This window comes from Hevea brasiliensis, chromosome 16 (genome assembly GCF_030052815.1).
Source record: "Hevea brasiliensis isolate MT/VB/25A 57/8 chromosome 16, ASM3005281v1, whole genome shotgun sequence".
Taxonomy (NCBI): Eukaryota; Viridiplantae; Streptophyta; class Magnoliopsida; order Malpighiales; family Euphorbiaceae; genus Hevea; species Hevea brasiliensis.
The window spans coordinates 3,665,637-3,687,023 of record NC_079508.1 but is presented as its reverse complement, the minus strand read 5'-3'; the positions used below and the strand labels follow the sequence as shown (position 1 = coordinate 3,687,023).

The 21,387-nt window shown below is 31.8% G+C and overlaps 1 protein-coding gene across 2 annotated transcripts; it reads right to left on the bottom strand.

Annotated features, from left to right (window-relative positions):
• Positions 1–9,618: 9,618 nt before the first annotated feature.
• On the bottom strand, positions 9,619–15,980 carry LOC110640532 (U11/U12 small nuclear ribonucleoprotein 25 kDa protein). Of its 2 annotated transcripts, none has more exons than XM_021791866.2 (6): positions 15,690–15,980; positions 13,691–13,806; positions 11,284–11,514; positions 11,087–11,183; positions 10,808–10,907; positions 9,619–10,118 (listed from the first exon to the last, which is right to left on the bottom strand). In XM_021791866.2, the coding sequence occupies exons 3-6, from the start codon at positions 11,507–11,509 to the stop codon at positions 10,023–10,025; spliced, it is 519 nt and encodes a 172-aa protein (XP_021647558.2). In that variant the 5' UTR covers positions 11,510–11,514; positions 13,691–13,806; positions 15,690–15,980; the 3' UTR covers positions 9,619–10,022. The 2 variants fall into 2 exon arrangements, with proteins under 2 accessions (XP_021647558.2, XP_021647556.2); XM_021791864.2 differs by having other exon boundaries at positions 11,087–11,192; positions 15,690–15,976.
• Positions 15,981–21,387: the final 5,407 nt, after the last annotated feature.

Here is a 21,387-nt window from a genome sequence, read left to right as displayed (position 1 = left end):
TATTACAAACCGAATCTATTTAATTAATTAATTAATTAAACTCTTTAATTAATCAATTAAATCATAATTTACTTAGTGGTTAACTTGTGTAAGTGTGTGACTTACTAGGCTCATTACTAATTGGCAATGAGAAATGACATTAACTCTTAATATCATTGGAACTCTTCTAGACCGCAAATAATTTCCCCTAATCATTTTAGGCATCTCATAGACCATGGTTGACACCTAGCATAGTATGCCATGGCCACCCAATTAGCAACAAGAAATATCTTAATAATGAACCTTTAATCATACGTTGCCATGCACTAAAATCCTTCCGTATTATGTCCCAATTCCATTTAGAGTCATGGTTGAGTCAAACCCCTTTTATAGAATCTTATGCACTTATTTGAAATCTGATTCTTGACATATAAGACTTTACCATTAGGAAACACCTTTCCTAACAAAGTCATCCGTCCTGGCCAGGAACTTAATCTTGTCAAGAATAGCTCAAATCCACATAGGACTTTTAACCCTGTTTACTCAAGGCTATGGATCCCCTCTTTACTTAACACTTGTCCCAACATATGACTAATCTGAACCAACACACACCGAAATATCCATACACAGTACAGATATGTAAGTGGTATCAAACTCAAACCACCCATATAAGAGACAACCGTGCCATCTCAGGTCTAAGAATTATATGCACTAGTATGACACAAATAACATTTTATTGACTCAAGTAAACGCCATGTTCATGTTATCTGAACGTCACAAGTTCGACCTACTTATCTCATAAGTGCCCACTGTATTTATCCCGATATCTCATATCAGATGGCATGAGGCTCACCATTCCATATTCATCAGTATCTCATATTGATCAATGGAGATAAAAAGAGGTGACAGCTCTTTGGATATAATGTGCCCACCAAAATATCCTTTAGCTGCGAATTCTGATTTATAGCAAATGTCCCATGTATTCTGCCACTCATATTCTTATCTCATAAGAATAGAACACATAACATATTGCTAATGGACAATTTCAAATAAATATGGTATTAAACACACATAACATTTAAATGAAATGTTCATTGCCATTATAATATTTACAATGTTATTTACAAGTTACAAGATTAGTGCATGCTCTAGGGCACACATAACTAACAATCTCCCACTTGGCCTAGAGCCATTCACTACAGTATCTAAGACCCATCTTCTTAAGATGTTTGTCTAACTGTTGTTGTGTCATGGTCTTGGTTAGTGGATTAGCCAGGTTGTCAGCCGAAGCTACTTTCTGCATGGCAATATCGCCTCTTCCAACTATCTCTTGTTAGCAGTATGCCCTAGAGCATATCATTTAGTATGTATCTTGTCCATATTTTATTAATAAAAGGCAATTTCACTTTTCCATTTACATAAAATATTTATATGTAATAGAAAAAGTCCATTGATATTTTGTTAGAAATTTTATTCTTAAGTCGTTAAGAAAATGAGTGACAGTATTTCTAGCACAAAGTATTATAAATTGGTTCACAATCGAGGATACTTCACACAAGACATGACTTATCTAGAAAAATTATAATCATGTTTGTTCCCAAGGTATTTATATGAGATATAAATACGATGGAATGGTGAGTTTCATGCCATATAACAAACATGATAGGCACTTATACATGATAAGTAGGTCGAACCAGTGACGCATATGACAAGCACATGGAGTTTACTCTTGTCAATGCATTGTCATATATCATATAAGTGCATAAAATCTTTAGACCTGAGATAACACAGTTATCTTGTATATAGGTGGTTTGAGTTTAATACTGCTTTCATACTTGTATTGTATATGGGCCCATATGGGCATGTGTTGGCTCCTACTAGTTATATATGGAGATAGGTGTTGATCAAGATGGAATCTGTTATCCTAAGTAAATAGGGATAAAATCCTATGTTCATTTAATTGTTCTTGATGTTTCAAGTTCCTGGCCAGGACAGACAGATTTAGTTAGAAAAGAGTTTCTGACAAGAAAATCTAATTAATCAAGAACTGGAATAAAAGTAAACATAATATTCATGGCAAATGGGGTTTGACATTAACCATGACTCCAGCTCGAATTGGGATTTTATAACAGAGAGATTCTAGTGCATGGTAGCATATGATTATAGGTTCATTTAAGGTATTCCTTGCTACTGATTAGGTGGCCATGGCACGCTATGCTAGGTGTCAACCATGGTCTATGAGATGCCTAAGATGATTTAGAGAAATCATTTATGGTAAGAAAGAGTTCTGATGATATTAAGAGTTAATATCATATCTTATTGCTAATTAGTGATGAGCCTAGTGAGTCACACACACATACTAATACGGTTTCTACCCTTAGTTGCTGATTCCACTAAGAAGAAAGACCAAAGGACCGTCTTCAAAACAAGCTAAGATACTACCTTGAACCTTCAACCCTTCACCTTGAAGATGGAGAACTGAAAATATAATTCCCAAGAAAGATAGCCAAGAACAAGACCAATTCACCTATGCTGATGAACAACCTTGAACATATAATAAAACTTAACAAATCAGGGCAAGAATTTGCTAAGAAAAATAGAGAGAGTTCTAAGAAGAACTCTGAAGCAAAGCTCTAGCAATTTTGCTCAAAAAATTACAATATATCCCCCAAATGAAACAAAAGAAGGCAGAAATATGGGTTGGTATATTCTGCCAAGACATTTCAACAACCATGGGACATGTGCAAGTCTTGGTTAATACACCAATCTCTCCTAAAAATAGATACAAAGTTCAAACATTAATAGGAAGGTTAGATTTGGCAGGCTACAAATGAGAGATAATCTGAAAATAGATGTTTTGTCTTGAAGCTAAAAGTAGTAACTTTACTTTTCCTATAAATAGTTGAAGCATGGCTGGAGCTCTTGGACAAAGTTATGGCTTCCAATCTTTGCAAAATGGACAAAAGCATCTTCAAAGGTTGGTGGAGATGGGCTGCCAATTGTGCTGCCACCTAGGCACTCCACCCGGGAGCCACATTGGATGCCAACTAGGATGGACTTGCTGACGTGGCTGCCACATGTATGCCACCTTGGACGGATGCCACTTGGTCTCTGGGCTCCTTAAATATGCAAAGGAATGTACAGTAAGGTTGGCTTCCCTCTTCCAAGTCCAAACCGAATACTTGCAAGAGGTTGGACTTGGTGATGTGCTTATGCACCAAGCCTTGAAGCTTCTTAGCCATTGCTCTAGTTATTGGCCCTTGATGTTGAATTGGTGCAACCAGTTCCTCATCATCCTCTCCCTCTTCGAAAGAATTCGTCCTCGAATTGTCATCATCTGCATAGAAAGGAGCAAGATCAGTTACATTAAATGTAGCACTTACACCATACTCACCTGGAAGGTTTATCTTGTATGCATTGTCATTAATTCTCTCTAGCACTTCAAAAGGTCCATCACTCCTAGGCTAAAGTTTTGATTTCCTTTGTGTAGGAAACCTCTCCCTCAAGTGAACCCATACAAGATCACCAGGTTGGAACACCATCTTTTTTCTCCCCTTGTTAGCTTGGGCTGCCCTCCTCTCATTCACTTTCTGATGAAGAAGCACCAGTGCCTATGCCATTATTTAGAGGACCCGACATAGCCAAGAGAGGTAATAGGCACAGAGTGGTGAGTTCATAAGAGGGGAAAAGCCTTGTTGAGTTAAACACGTAAGGGAGTGAGTGAGGTGTTTTCTTTACACTAACCATTTTCTTGCAGGTCTGAAAACATGTCTAGAAGGGGTGATGGTAGTGAGGGGGAAGGTGAAAATCCATTCTACATGCAGGCTGTCAGACAACAATTTGAAAGAATGAATGTTGTGTGCAATGGAATCATAGATAGGTTGGAAAGATTTAACAAGCTCATTAATGGGCAAAGGCAACAAATCCATAAGGGTTAACGAATTAAAACCATAAACAAGTTCAAATAAAGAAAAACCAGTGGAAGAATGTACTACCCTATTATATACAAACTCAATGAATGGTATGCAATCCTCCCAAGACTTAAGATTTTGCTTAATTACAGCCCTTAAAAGTGTGGATAAGGTTCTATTGACTACCTCTGTTTGACCATCCATTTAGGGGTGGCAAGTAGTGGAAAACAATAATTTAGCCCCTAACTTCCTCCATAGGATCTTCCAAAAATGATTCAAATATTGGACATCTCTGTCACTCACCATTGGTCTGGGTATGCCATGTAATCTAACAACCTCTCTGAAAAACAAATTAGCAATGTATGTGGCATCATCAAATTTATGACACGGAATGAAGTGTGCCATTTTAGAAAATCTATCCACTACCACAAATATGGAATCATGCCCCCTCTTGGGCCAAGGCACTCCTAAGATAAAATCCATGGAAATATGAATCCAAGGTTCCTTAGGAATGGGCAAAGGTGTATAAAGACCATTCGACATTACTCTAGACTTGGCTTTTTTGCACGTTTCACACCTATAACACACCCTCTCCACATCTCTCCTCATGTGAGGCCAAAAAAAGTGTTCTTTAAAAATGTCCAAAGTCTTAGCAACACCAAAATGTCTCATTAACCCACCACTATGTGATTCATGTACAAGCAAATCTCTTAAAGAGCTCTTAGGCAGACACAACCTATTTTCCCTAAACAAATATCCATTATGCCTAAAGAATTTTTGAAATGCAACCTTTTCACATGCAGCATATACAGTGGCAAAATCCTCATCATCAGCATATAACTCTTTAACAAACTCAAATCCAAGTAACTTGGAATCAAGAGTGTTAAGAAGAGAATACCTACGTGAAAGAGCATCCGCCACTACATTCTCCTTACCATGCTTATACTGGATCACATATGGGAATGATTCAATGAATTTCATCTACCTTGCATGTCTTTTGTTCAACTTGCCTTGCGCCTTGATATGCTTTAAGGACTCATGGTCCGAATCAATGATGAACTCCCTCGACCAAAGATAGTGTTGCCAAGTCTCCAAGGCTCTCACCAAGGCATAAAGCTCTTAGTCATAGGTGGACTAATTCAATGCTGCCCCACTAAGCTTCTCACTGAAATAGGCTTTTGGTCTCCTTTCTTGCATAAGAACAGCACCAATACCTTTCCTAGAAGCATCACATTCAATCTCAAAAGCTTTAGTGAAATGTTATGACAAACAAGAGAAGTAATTTTGAGAAACTGTTTGAAAAGAGATTCAAGCAAACGAAAAAAATTTCTTTCCCAAAATTTACCACCAACTTCCCCACATAGAAATTACATGTCTCATAAAATTTCAACTCATTCTAAGTTGGTTTACTACATGAAATAGTGTGACCTATAGTTCGATACCCGAAATTTATTCTACAGGTAAACGGTTGAATTTAACTTGAAATTTGGTATGGAGACTCCCGATACACTATATAGACGGCCTGCAATTTCAGAATTTTCTAGGTGGGTTTGCTTTGTTTGAATTTGAAGTCCATTTTATGGCTAAATTTTGGTACCCCACCCAAATAGGGGATTTTCAGCCTAAAATTTTACATGGTATCTTCTCAGAAAATGTCTAGTTGGCCTAACAAATTTCACAATTTTCTGGGAGGGTTTGCTATGTCAACTAGTAAAAGCCCACTTTATGGCCAAATTTTAGTACCTTACCCAAAGAGGGGAATTTCAGCCTGAAATTCTATGTGTTATCTCCTTAGATATTATCTAGTTGGCCTACTAAGTTTCACAATTTTCTGGGTGGGTTTGCTTAGATTTCCCAAAATTCACTCCCAAACCTCCTATTGGGCCAAATATGCCAATTTCACTTCTAGGACTAACCAAGGCAAATTTCAACTCTGAAAACTTTAGTCAACTCCTAGCACACATATATTCAAGATAATACAAGATGTAAAATAGGTTGAAGAAAGGCAGCAAGGAAGAGTAACAACACGAAAAGAAAATTTTGAGAAAGAGACATAAAAGTTTAGCTCAACACAAAGGAATAGACTTTAAAACCAAAGAAGAAAAAAACAAAAATGAAAACTCACTTGGTTTTAAAGGCCAAGAGCTCTGATACCAAATGATGAAAGCTCATGCCTAGGCTAAAAGTAAGCTCACATTCTATTGAAATGATTTTCCCATGGAACTTCCAAAACCAATCAACAATCACAACTTAAACAACTCTTTTACTAATAAGATGACATAAACACCAACATTTAATGAATAACCACTTTGATTAGTAAAAGAAAGTCAAGGATCTTATACAAATAGGGCAACTTGTGCCAAATTACACCAGACATCAAAATGAGACAATATAAGTAACTAACTTATATTGAATCTAAGTTCTTAGTGGAACTTAGGAAGAACATACATAAACTCTCTCAAATGAGTTGTTAAGCTTACAAGCTGTAAGCATAACAATGGCAGATTCTTCAAAAACTGAACTAACAAAATGAAGAAAAAAGCCTTATAAGGCTGCCCATGGTTCTGCCAACACTTAAAGCCTTTATCCAAGAGTTTCTCCAAGTATTGGATAAAATACATTCACCCCCATTTTAGGTAAAAACCACATTTACAAGTCTAAACCAAATCTAAATACAAAAGTTTCTTTTGCTTGTAACTGAAAATGGCAATGTTGTTTTTTCTTTTATATCTTGGACAAAAAAGTCTCTCACTTTCCTTTCCAACTTAGATAAAGCTCACAAGGTGCAAGGCTGCTAAATGGACAGAATTAGAATCTCTTTGGGATGAAAGAGGTTTGGATTGGCGCACTTGGCTGGACCTTGGCTTGGCTCACTTTGCTGGACCATGGTTCAGTTCACTTTGAATAACGAATTACATCGACACGCCACACTTGTGCTCCTCTTGAATTCCTTGCATGTTGGGCTGCCATACTTGATCAATATGTGCTTGAATTAGTGCTTGCAATGCCTGGGCCCTAACTCTTGTGATTGCTCCTTGGAACATGGAAAGTGGTTCAACCATGTTGCCCTCATGATACTCATCAGTTTAATAATACTTAAGTTATATTTTTAATTTTCTTTTTTACAAAGATATAGTATTTTAACAATAATTATTATTGAATAAATTATGAAAGTCTAATCTAATTATATTTTTGAAATTCAGTCTAACGTAATTATAAAATATATAAAGTAAGTTAAAAATAAAATAACAATAAAAAATAATTTAATTAATTAAATATTTACGTGAAAGAAATTATTTATAATAAATCAAATTTTATAAGAATTATTATATAGAAAACCTGAGAATATAAGGTGAATAAATATCTCTCAATAAAAACTATTTTTTACTTAGTTTGAGATCTTTTAAAAATCACTTTAGTGCATTTAATTTCATGTTTTCAAATGTATATATTTTTATATATATTATAGATAAATTACTAATTAAATATATAATAATCTTATATTTATTATAATTGTCAATTCTTTTATTTGTATGTATTTTTTCATACATTATTCTTTCCTTTTCAAAATATATTTATATTAATTCCTAAGTTATAATAGAATTATATTATAACAAAATTCAATCTTTTGTTTTCCAAAATTAAAGCTTGATGAAAAATTTTTAAAAAGTTAAAGTTAAAAATAATTATTATAACTAAAAAAATGAAAATAATAAAATAGAAACATCATGCTGCAATTGAAAAATTACCGGTAGTCGAAGGAGTTCCTCACAAGTATATAGCATTTTCTCACAAGTAGTTATATATTTAAAACAGTAAAATAATGCATATAGGATCACACACCTTCAAAAAAAAGAAATTTAGAGTAAGATATTTATAAAAATTAATTAAAACATGAATTCAAAATAAATAAGAGATAAGACCAAGTGGGCAACATGAATATATATAGAGCACATCTAGAGAAGGATAGGCATTAATGAGATAATCAATGATCCACTTCAACGATCCCTGAACATGCCCTGATTTCTTCATTATATTCGTATGCTCTACATATCCTCTTGAGAGTTTTCCATTCTACAGATTTGCTGCACCAACTTTCAAAGAGTTTTTCATGCCAAAATTTGATCTAATGACATGATCTACTTTATACAAGCAAGGAAAGATTGTCAAGAATAGCTGCTTCCTGAGTTATCACAAAATTAAAATTGACTATCATGCCTAAAGTTTTTCTGTGATCTAAATCAAAGAAGTACCGTAACGATAACAAAATTTATAAGCAAACTGCCAATGTATCTTAAACGCTTTACCTTGGAACTCACTCCACAGTTATGCACAACTCAATAGAGCAGGGAGTAGAAAAAGAAAAGAAATAAATTTATTTTTTAGATAAATATTTATTAGAAAAATTTGACGGATTTTGAAAATTCTCTACATCTAGAAGATGCAAAGATAAATTCAAAAGTCACCTCCTTGAGCTCATCATGAAATGTCATCTATCAAAGAAAATTGTTACTAAAATAAATCAAGAAACTTCTTGTCCATTTTAAGTGGCATAACCCTGTCTACTGTGGTGGCTGTATTCCTTAGTCATAGCAAAGGCATCCATCATATTTTGCTCTTTGTTCACATGCTCAACGTGTAAAATAACATATATAAATAGAAAGAAGGAATTAATTACGTAAAGAAGAAAACAATGAGTTACATTAAGAAAATATAAATTAAAATTAATAAAATTTATTCATCAATAAAATTTTATATGGTAGTGAGTGTTGGACACTGAAGAAGTCATATGTATCTAAAATAAGAGTTGTGGAGATGAGAATATTGAGGTGGATGAGTGGTCATACTGGACCGGATAAAATCCGTAACGAGAGTATTAGAGAAAAGGTAGGAGTGGTGCCAATTGAGGATAAGTTGAGAAAAGGAAGATTGATGTGGTTTAGTCATGTGAAGCGTAGATATACAGAGGCTCCAGTTAGACAAGTAGAGCACGTTAGATTAGAGGATAGAAAGAAAAGAAGGGGTAAACCTAACATGACCTAGAGGAGAGTAGTACAACATGACCTAAAAGCATTACACATTTCTGAGGATTTAACCCAAAATCGTTTAAAATGAAAAAAGAGAATATATATATCCAACCTCAAATTTTTGAGATAAAGGCTTAGTTAAATTGAGTTAATAAAATTTTATTTTATTTAGAATTATAATCAAAATAAGATATTAAACTAAGAAAGGTAACATGGTACAACTATATGATTATATTTAATAAAATTACAATTCCTACTTTAATCTTTTTTTAGTTTTAGAATATATATATACACACCCTGTAGGGACAATGATTTCTGAGATTTTTAAAATTTCAAGGATATAATGATTTTACATACCCAAACTAAAATATCAGACAAATTGCTGAAACCTCACTTAGATCAAGCAAAATTTACACTTGCATTTTTATTTTTGAAAAATAAATTAAGTACTACTTATATAAATTTTAAAAAATCATATATTAATCTCTCTTTAAAATAAAACACTTTTTAATCCGTCATTATAAGGTTCTCGCATTTTGATTTTTCAAGAAGGAAAAATTAATTTTATTGAAAAAAAAAATCAAGGATTAAAATGTTAGGGAATAAAAAACATGATATTTTGATCAAAATACTAAAGTGTAATTGAATTAAAAAGTTGAGAATCATTTTAATTCAATTTTGCAAAAATAAAGACAAGTGAATTCAACAATGCCATAGTTTTATCTAATAAATGCAGACACGAGAGATTTTGGCATTGAAAGTTTCCCGTGTTTTCCACTGTCCTCAGCAATTGCATTAATCAAACTAAATCATAAAGAGCAGCAGCATCTAAAATAGAAACAAGTACAAACCAGACTCAAAATTAACTGCCGTAGCTAACAAATTAGCGACAGGATTCACTGATTGTTTGATAAAAACAACATACCAACAATTCATTCCAATAAGAAGCATCCACCGCATGGTACCTCCTCGAATAGCCTGAACAAGCAACAAGGAATCGATCTCCAGGACAACATGATGCAAAGAAACTTGTTAGCCAAGAAGACTCGGGGAGAGTTCCACAGCTGCAGTAGCAGCATTAGGGGAAACAGTATGAATCAAGTGATTAGCCAAGGTTGTTAAGCCCATGAAAGAAACGATGTTTTCTTCGCCTGGAATGCTTTCCAAAACCCTTTGACATGATATAGGGGGCAAAATTAACCTGCATTAGGGATATAAGCTAAAAGAATTACTTGGAAAGCATAGACAAATCCAATTTCACTTGATATTTCCAGTTTCCACAAAGGAAATGCAAGTGATTTGAGGAATTAGTTTCTTTTGATTAACAAATGTGAATAGCATACTAGTATCTTCAGCTAATCTGAATGGCTTCACTAGGTTATGCATGATATTAGGTAGCTAAAGGTGATGTGGGAGCCAAAAGCCAAAAGCCATTATTCCTACCAGTTGTGAGAGACCCTTGAAATGATTCATTCAAGCTCAACATGGTCTGACCTTTCTATGATGAGCATAGTGAAGAAGGATTTCTAATTTCAAATGATATGAGAAATGCAAATGGACGCCATAATGGATGTGGCAGTAGAATTTAATGAACTGTGATGAGCAAACATACACATGCAACCTATAAACCTCCACTAAAGCCCTATTTGGCATTGAGTTTCAGAGTCTGAAACTACTTTTCTAAATAAAAACACCACTTTAGACGCCGTTAAAAAAAGCATTTTTAAAAAAGCTGTTTTATTATTTTAGTGTTTTTAAAACTGATCAAATTTAATTTTTAATTATTTTTTAAAACTCTTTAACTAGTTTATTTAAAAAAATGATTTTCTCTACAGCAGTTTCAACAGCAATGCCAAATAGGTCTTAAATATTTTCAAGCAGAACTAAAACCTGAGAATTAGTGCAGATGCCAAAACCATGAAGTGCAGAGTTGTCATCAAGGAGCTTTTGATTGTGGTAGGATATGGCAAAATTTGCCCAAACATGCTTCCTGCAAACACAAAAACTTGTTGATCAAAGGAAGAGGAAAAAACCCAAATTTGTACATGGTAAAGTTCGACAGCACTGAATTGATACTTTAACATTACCAGAAAGAGTATTTCTCATACTGTAGTCAATTAATGCAAAAAGAATTGGAAGAAGGGAATTTCTTCAGTGACATTAAATTACCACGAAATATGGCGATGACCCATCTTGGATTGCTCCATTTCAATCACTTTCCTCTTGATCGCAAGCTTCAAATCTTTGACTGTTGCCGAATTCATCACTGCCACATCTTCAACAAAATCAATTAATTAGTAGCGGTCACATGTGGCATCTTACATGATTGTAATAATACCAACAAGAACAGAGTATGATGCACATACCAAAGAAGGTGCCATCTAGTTTGAGGACGGAGATGCGCATAGCACTGCCCAATTCAACGCTAATGAGAGTATCAACATCGGATAAGGTCGGTTTCTTAGGGAGATCAGTGAGAATAGGATCATCAAGAAGAGCTGCGAGTGTTGACTGCAGTTTTGCCTTCTTTACATTGCTGCTGTTGTAGCCAATATCCTCATCTCCCTTGGAAATTGATTCTATCTCCATCATTCTTTCTGTAAATCATAAAATATCATTATTGATTTTACAGAAATTAAATAGAAAAAAAAGGCAGCAGCAATTCCTCTTCTCCTTTCTGATTGGAACTCACATTTTTGGTGAAAGGCAAACCAACCAGGTTTAATCGATGATACAGGGAAGATTTGGTTGGTTTTGACACTGCCAAATTGCCAGATAAGTGGCCGAAGATGGACTTGTTTGGTTAGTGCTCTTCACTCACACCCACTCTTTGTTTTCAATTTCCAGTTGATAGTTGTCTTAATACCTACCTCTCTCTCTCTCTCTCTCCCGTCGCCGCGCCCCCCCCCCCCCCAACCCAAATTCTACCCTTCTTGGTCTGGTGCTCCAGAACTTCAAAGATTCTTTTCTTTTTCCTATTTTACCCTCTTTTTTGGCAGATAAAAATCTAGAGACAAAGGAGAGTCTAGAAATTTACTCTAGGTTCTACACTATTATCTTAATTCCACTTCTTCCAATAAAAATCTACTTCCTTAACATTTTATTTTAATATAGGCTTGTCTTGTATTAAGATTTAATTAATAAAGTGTAGCATCTAAGGTTCAAATTTTCTAATTTTTTTTTTGTCAAACACTAATACCATATCAAACACTCATTCAATCTAAAGTTCAAATTTATACATAAGAGCCCAATGAGAGCTTTAACATCTCTAACAATATTGAATTTAGTTCACAAGTTTGTTGGTTCCCAAACTAAACATTTATTTTCAACTTGAAGGTAATAAATTGCAGGAGTTATGGTGCTTTAGAGACTTGATATTGGAATTCATAGTTTGGTTAATAATAACAAAAAGATATTATGTAGAGAGATTGATAGCAAATAATATTTTTTAAGTTTTATTTTAAATAAATACGATCAAAAAATAAAACTCCATCGATCGTAACCCATGAACATGCATAAACCCATATAACCATGTTTGAATCACAGTTCAAATTATAACTCAACTCAACTCAACTAAACTAAACTAAACTAAACCTTTATCCCAAAAATTTGGGGTCGGCTATATGGATTTGCTTTCTCCACTCTAAACGATTTTGGGTTAAATCCTCAGAAATGTGTAATACTTCTAGGTCATGTTGTACTAGTCTCCTCCAAGTTAATTTAGGTCTACGCCTTTTTTTCTTTCTATCCTCTAACCTAATGTGCTCTACTTGTCTAACTGGAGCCTCCGTATGTCTACGCTTCATATGACCAAACCACCTTAATCTCCCTTCTCTCAACTTATCCTCAATTGGCACCACTCCTACCTTTTCTCTAATACTCTCGTTACGGACTTTATCTAGTCTAGTATGGCCACTCATCCACCTTAACATTCTCATCTCCGCAACTCTTATCTTAGATTGAATTCCAAAATTCCACAAAAAATTGTTTCCTTTGTTATCTTCATTGATTTTCTTGACCCACAGTCACAGGGAGAAAATCAAGAGAAAAATCACGCTACTTTTCTCTATTGAGTGTTTTTTTTTTCTCAACCAATAAGATTTTGTATCTCTTTTTTGTTACAAATAGAATATCTAACTGTTATGGTCCTTATCAATAACAGACACGATAATCTTAATTATTGTGCAGTATTATCCATATCCATTTATATGAATTTGGACTAGGTTGACCCATCATGAGTGAACTAATCTATATCTAACATCTTCCACTTAAATATGATGAGATCAACTCTTTCTTTTCCTTAATCTCTTGCAAACTTCATACTTAACAAATAGGACATATAACTAGCACATACAACGAAAAAACATTTGTTATATAGCCATTAGAATAATATAGCTTCTCTTTCATGGAGCTATGAGTATATGCGGTATGCAATATCTTAGATTATTTATCACATTAATATCTCTTCCGATCTCATTTACATATTTTGAATTAATAATTATATTTTTATGACAAAGACAAAATAATTGGTCAACCACTGAACACGAATTAATGTGATACACAAAAAATGATCTTTCTCTTCTCACGATTCATAATTAAAAAAATTGCAGGACACAAAAACAACAAGTTAGCCAGACGAACAAGGAAAAATGTAAGACAAACAGGGAAAGGGCATGCTTCATCAACTCCTTTTTAAAAAATTGGAATTTTCCACATATACAGAACAAGTTCAGTTTAAATTTTGAATGGATTCATAAATTATTCAGTATATACCTGACAAAACCAATATAGAGTAGTTCTCAAGTGTGACGACAACACTAGCATCCACAGAATTTATTGGCTGACTAAACTTTAGTTGCAAAACTTGATGAAATCAATAGTATAAATCCCTGAAAAAAAGTAATAATCAGAAACTTATTATTGAAAAAACAAAATCTGCAGATGTTGTGATGTTTGGTTTATATATATATATATATATATATATATATATCAAGTGTCATCTTAAAGAAATTGTGTCGAAATAAATTAATTAACTAAGTGAAATAACCAAATTAATACACAAATTCAATAATAATGGGAATAGAACCTGCAGAAACCTTTAGGTTTTCGAGACTACAACTTTGCCATTAAGTTAGTCTCATTGACATTATTTTAGTATTTGATTGAATATAGGAATACAAAAGCAGGGTTAAAAATTTGGACTAGTTTATTGTTCATTTATTTCCTTGTCTTTTTTACCCCTTCCTGCAGTTCCATGATAAAGACAGCCAAATGAAAGAAAGAACAACAACCAGGCATACATTATGCAATTCTATTATTAATGTGAATTTTAAGTGGATGATCATTTTTCAAATTTTATACATAATATATATTTTAAGTAACTTAACCTTCAAATAAACCTGCATGCAAATGAATGAGAATGAGAAATGCATTTACAAGGAATAACAAATCCAAATTATGAAAGTAGAGAAATGCATGAATGAAATGCATTTACATAACACTAATTAATTTTCAATCAATTCATATACTGCTGCATACTATCCTCTTATGAACTTTAATGACGAAGAAAAATCTTAATCATCTTGTGACCAGAAAGTCAATCGAATGAAACTATAGCTAAAACAGACACGTACTCACTAAGAGTTGAAATTTAAGTGACAATCCAAGAATAATTTTACTCAATCAAAATCAGAAATGTCTACTTTCAAAATCATTGTAAAAATTAAACAAACAAAATTTTACTATGGATCTGATTATGACTCTCTAGTTGGCCTCCTAGGGAAGTGATCACAATGTTGTTATAATTTTTCTTTGCCATGTTTGTTTTGCCTATTTCATTTTTCTCTTTTTTTATCCAATTAAAGGAATTTTTATATTAAAGTGGTATTTAAGTATGTCAATGGGCATTACAGCAAAAAGCATAATAAATGAACTTGAAAGTCTTCTGGAAGATTTAGCTACTGCAATTAAAACTACAAATGGAAGTTTCTCGCTTTTAAAGGATGAAGATTTATGTGAAAATTTGTATCAACAAGCAACTATTATATACATCTGAATTGGACATTTTTGACACATTTTCTTATCTTGACTACGAAAATCATGTTAAAATTTATGAGCGAAAGTTGCATATGAGAATCATGGCCTGCAAATACAGATCAGTTGGACCAATTTAATAAAATACATTTATTGGACTAGACAAGAAAAAAGGCTGAATCTCAAGATCGGTCCAATTGAATATTACAATTAAATATTATAATCTCAACAAGTCAACAACCATGGAAGCATAAATTGTAAATCAAATAGTATCTTATCAGTGCTGAATCCTTCCATTGTAATATACTCAATTAACCTTTTGCAATCTCTGTAATTTAAAATGAAATGAAATATTACCATGCCACTTTACCCAAATCACTGCAAAACCAAATCAATTAAGCAAACCATATTTCAAATTTTCAATGACAACAAATTTCAACTATAAAACCATTCAACATATACCAGTGATCAACTTTGGAAAAAGTCCAAAAGCAATCTCAAAGTAAAAGCAGTTAGGCAATTCTTAATTGCAATACTATCCAAATTTTCACATAATTTATAAACAATTCCTGGTATAGGGGAATGACAATTCAAGTTATTTTAAACCAATCCAAGAGACATGGAAAATACACCACCGCTAGCATAGGCAATTACACTGCACAGAAGGTAAATAGAGGTGCTGATAATAAAAGAAAACAAATCAAGCTTAAAAATCTATAAATTCTAAATCGAATCGTACCTGCACGCTGGCGCTGTGCAGGTGATCGAAGGGAAGGGCAGTCTGGCCGGGGGCTTGAGGTTGAGATGGGTGAGAGTGGGATGGTGGAGGTGGCATGAAGAGAGGCTGAGGTCAACGGAGGTGAAGTTGTCGAGAGAGGGAGATGGTCTGGTTCGTGGTATCGGGTATAGCGGTTCGGTGTAGAGCTGGTCAAAGGAGAGGGGAGATGGGTCTAATCAGCAAATAGGGTGAAAGGGGAATGGGCTGAGGTTAGGTTCTGCGTGTGAGGCGGTGTCATTTTTTAAGCCTGACCCTTTTATAGAAGAGAAACAAGCTTCACATCCGTGCTACGCTACGGATATTATTTATATTTATATTTATTATGTTAACGTGATAAATAAAGGAAAAAAAATATTTATATTGAAAACATATCTAATTGTGCTTTATAATAATATAAAATATTATACCTATGTATTAAAAAAAATTATTCATAAATAATTATTAAAATCATTAACTTTTGAATTGGAAAATTTGAAATATGAGATTTATATTTAATAAAAGTATATATTTTATTCAATTAATTAGATATTATATTAGCCTTATAAATATAGAGAGCATTTTATTTGAGTATGAGTTTAAAATAATTTATAAAATGATATTCTTTCAAATTCATTCTAAAAAGTTCTTAATAAATAAAATGGTTTGTTTTGAAATACACAATTTATCAATAACTTACACTAAAATTAAATCTAAATCACTTGGTGAATTCAATCATTCATTATATTGCATATTAATTGTATGTACATAATTTAGTTTAAGACCAATTAATAGTAATAGTACAATAGTTATTATTTAATTTTTATAATGAATGGAATAAAATACGATTGTACAATAAAAAATTTTAATTGTAAAATTGAGCTTACAAGATATTTAATTTGATATACGTATCAGAATAACACGCATTTTGAATATTCAATCCTATATTTAAAAAAGTAAATTAATTAATTCATAAAAAATAAGCCTTATGGAATATGTTTAGTATATAAAAATAATATATTTATATATTGTAAAATATTTTTTAATTATTAAAAAATTAAATATATTATAAACTATATCAAAATTTAAGCGTAAGCACAAATAAATTTAATTATTTGCTATTTAAAAATTAAATTATATATTTAATAAATATTATCAACTGTATAGATATGACCAAAGTTTATAGATATTTTTTAATAATAATAATAATAATAATATAAAAAAGAATAATAATATCAATAAAATCTTACTATTTTAAAATATAGTTTGTGACAAAATAAATAAAAATAAAACATGTGCAAGAAACATTGTTCAATGATATAAAAGTCTGATATTCATAAAGCAAAATTAATTTTATCAAAAAATGATATCATTATGAAATTAATAATAATAATAAATACAAATTTAGTAATTAAATAATTAAAAAATTAAAGTGAAAATAACAAAAAAATAAAAATTATAAAAAAGAAAATCCAATTTATTTATAAACAAATATTGAAATAAATAAATAGAAATATCAACATTCAATTAATAAAATAAAAAAACGTAAATAAAAATTAAAAAGGAAATAAGTTTCCTTATTTTATGAAAAATTCAATTGAAAAGGAAAAAAAATATGCTAAAAGATTTTAAAATGTATCATGTAAAAATTAAAAATAATTTTTATTTTTAATAATAAAATAAAAAATTTTAAGAAAATAAGACAATGAAAATAAAAAATTACAATAGACTAAAATGATCATAATACTATTATTAAACTGTGAATTACACTTTATTATAAATAAAATTGTTTTAAAATTATTTTATAAATAATAATAATAACAATAATAATAATAATAATAACAATTAAATAATTAACAAAGAAATTTATATAAGCTAGTTTTTTATTTAACATGTATTACACGTTATTTGTAGTCATTGTACATATTCACTATTTAATATATATATGTGTGTAGATATAGATATTATATAGAATTTTTACATTATTAAAAATTTAAGAAGATAATTGATATAATATAAGTACCTATATAAAATAATATAATTTCATATTTAACTTTGTAGCGTTTTTCAATTTTTTATGACATTATTATACTAGATCAATTGCCTTCAGAATACAAATTCACCGTAATATTCAAATCTTTATATTAGTTACCATTATTTTAATGAAAGTACCAAGTATTTTGAATATATTTAAATATAAGTTTTATTTTTCTATATCATTATGGGAGTAAGACCCTCCTTGTAGATGACGTTCTTAGCATATGTTCTCTTTTTTTTTTCTCTTATTTTATTTGACTTGATACAGATTTTTATAGTTGACCTCGATACTGTAACACCCCTATATGCATAGTCTGGTACATTTTACTGTTTCGGTGATCGGTGTCGATTCGCACAATTAAGAGAATTAGAACCACAACTAAGACACCTAGATAAGCCCAGAATGTAAATAATTAGTGATTGCTAGATAGTTAAGTATAAATAAGAAAAACAGAACATAAAAGGTTAAATGAGCTGGGAGTCACAACGATGGGTGACCTTCTCGAAAAGTGACTGCGAGGTCAGTCTTAACCCAAATTTTGAATTGGAAAATGTGACGCTGCGGTCCTTAAGACTATTGTGAACACAATGAAAAAGAGAAAATCACAGAAAAGAATTGTTAAGCAGGCTAAATAATTAGGTTAGAAATCTAGAAAAAAAAATTGAATAACTAACAAACCGGATCAGATCAGCGAGGGGCAATTCGGTCAATTTACCCCTAGATGTGACTCCTGACCTAACTGTCCAATAAAATCGGAGAAACGAAAATTTCAGAATTGGGAATTAAATTAAAGAAACAAGGAAAAATAATGAAAAAGAAAAAGTGAGGAAAACTACTTTATTACATCACCTTACCTCATATATGTGACATCATAAATGAAATTTTAATTTCTCTACATTTTTAACCAAGTCAAAAACATTTAATAAGACATAAAATACAAACAAATTAAAAGAAATTTCACTCTTTCTTCCCCACTCACTTCGGCCGCCCCATCTCCCATAGCTCCTCCATGTGCAAACCTCCATTAAAGCTTGTTTCAAGCTTGAAATCCCTCACTTAACCCTAATTTTCCCCCTAATTACTTCATAAAAGCTTATTGACTCAACTTAAAAAGGAGATTGAAGAAGAAACCAAGAAGGAAAAGTGAAGAAAATTGATGATTGGAAAATCAAAGTTGATGTTAGTAGTTTAATTTGAAATTCTAGTTTAATACTTGTGCTTTTAATTCATTTAACCTAGAAATTAACTTAAAATTTAAAAGAAAACAACTATGGGGGACTATATATATTAAGGGGTATTGAAATTTCATGATTTTGATGGAATTGAAGTGTTAGTTAAGTTGAGTTGGGTGTATAGAAGTTGATTATAAACTTTAATTGTATTAGATTATACAATTGTGTAATTAGGGTTCTTAAACCTCTTGAAATTGGGAGAAAAATTGTAGGAAATAGTCAATTGGTACAAATGACCTTAATTGAGATTAGAAATGGTCACTTGGGACCAATTGTGATGTGTTAGAATTGGTAGAATGAAAAGCAATTCGGATTGGTTAGGGGTCCTAATCTAGCAGCTTGACCTAGGTCCATTTGAGGGACCAAAACTAAAATATTACTAACCCAATTGGTATGAGGCCAATTGGGAATGAAATTAGACACATAAAGACACAATTTTCATTCAGAAATCATACCTAGAAAATGATATTAACATAGTGAACAATTACGTCAAACCCGGGTGTTGTGCACTGCCATTGTACCAAAATTACCAAATGAACAGTGTGGCCATAACTTGGGCTATCCAGGTCCAAATGACCTGATTTTTGTGGCATTAGAAGGTATGACATAGGATTACAACTTTCATGAAGAACATCAACCCAAATTCTACCCATAACCCAGTCATTTTACCACTTAAAGTTAGTGGTTCAAAACTGCCAGAACCAAATTAGGTGCCTAGAAATCTAGGTTAAACTAATCCGGCCAGCCATGTTCAAATGGCCATATCTTGGGCTACAAAACTCCGAATGGAGTGATTCAAAAAGGAAAATAAAGCTAAGATAATAAGAAACAACTTCTATGAAGAACACTTAACTAAATTATTACAGCAACATGACCAATGGAATAGTGCAAAATAGGACATCAAAACTAAAAATTTGAAATTGTGCCGAGGAGACCTAAAAATTGAAAGGGCAACCAAAATCAACAAATTAAGCAACCAAAATGTGGTATGTTGATGAAATTGAAATTCCCATACATATTAAACATAAGAAAGTCAACAATTTGACTAAATAGTATCGTGAATAGTAAACTCGAAATGCAAAATTCAAATAATGTTAAATTAAGCATATTAGAGCTAGACATAAGTAATTGTGAATTTGTTATATGTTATGATACTAAAACACTGTAAAATTATGTGTTTCAGTTGAAAAGAATACCGAGAAAGAACCCGAGATATCGAGTCAAGGCCTAGAGGCGACTCGCACAAGGTTTGTGCACAACACAAAAATTTTTCTGTAAATTCTCTTTGATAATTTGTTTTGATTAATAAATTGTGATTTATTTTTACTGCAAATTTGTAACTGGAATGAATATTATGCTTTTGACCTAAATTATTGAAAATTTAATTGTATGTATTTGAATTGTCAATAAATGGCTAGTAAAATGTTAAGATAGTTTTGAAACCACAGTGTCATGACTATATATTTGAATGCCTCACTAGCATACCTAGTGGGAGGAATTAGTTTTGAATTTTGAATTCCCTCTCTGGCTGAAGTATTAAGGTGTGTGCTAGTAAAGGAAGAAATTGAATGGGTACCCATAGATTGAGCTAGCTAGCCTTGAGATTCCTCATAAGCCTCCGGCTATTGAGATGAACATTGCACTGATAGCATGATATAACTGTCTGTTTTTATGAAATTTGTTTCGGGACTTCTGAAATGAGACTGTTTTGACTAAAATTATAAATTGTGTTTTGTATTTGTTTTCATTTTCAGTACCATATTGGAATAAACATGATTTGATTTATGCATAAATTTTATTTTAGTATGTTGTGCACCACTGAGTCATAGTATGCAGCGATGACTGTTTATTGCTATCGCAGATAAAGAGACTAGTAAAGCAGCGGAGTGAGCTGCTGAGGATTTCAGAGCTACTTCTGGACCTTTTGTCGGGTATAATTTTATACCCTAATTGTACATGATTATTTTGATGTATGTAACTGTATGTACATTTGTAAATTGGCCATGAGAAGTTGTACATATTTTGTAATAATATTATTTTGAATTTTCTGATGTAATTTTTGGACTTATAAATATAAATTAATTTTTCTTTAATGTAATGTGTATGTAATTAATTATTAGTATTTTTAGAAATAATTGAATTGAAATTTTGAGTTGTGACATATTGATTGAATTGTGGAGTTTGGAGAAAATTGTGCTGATTTGAGTTATAATGGTGGTTGTGAATTGATAAAGTGTTATATTGTAAGTGTTTTCTACAAGTAAAATTTTTTATTTTTCTCAATTACAGCCGGCACTCTGCCGAAATTTTTCCAAAATTTGTACAAAAATAAAAATGGACAAAAAATTTACATGACTTTTAAACTTAAATTAAATGTTTTTAATGCCTGCTAGAAATGCTCACCACTTTCAAA

Excerpts from the sequence above, each read along its gene's own strand:
- LOC110640532 (XM_021791864.2), bottom strand. The coding sequence starts at position 11,509 with ATGATGGAGATAGAATCAATTTCCAAGGGAGATGAGGATATTGGCTAC. Across the intron at positions 11,193-11,283 it reads ACTAGATGGCACCTTCTTTG|ATGTGGCAGTGATGAATTCG; the intron begins GTATGTGCATCA and ends ATTTTGTTGAAG. Across the intron at positions 10,119-10,807 it reads GCATCTGCACTAATTCTCAG|GTTAATTTTGCCCCCTATAT; the intron begins GTTTTAGTTCTG and ends TCCCTAATGCAG.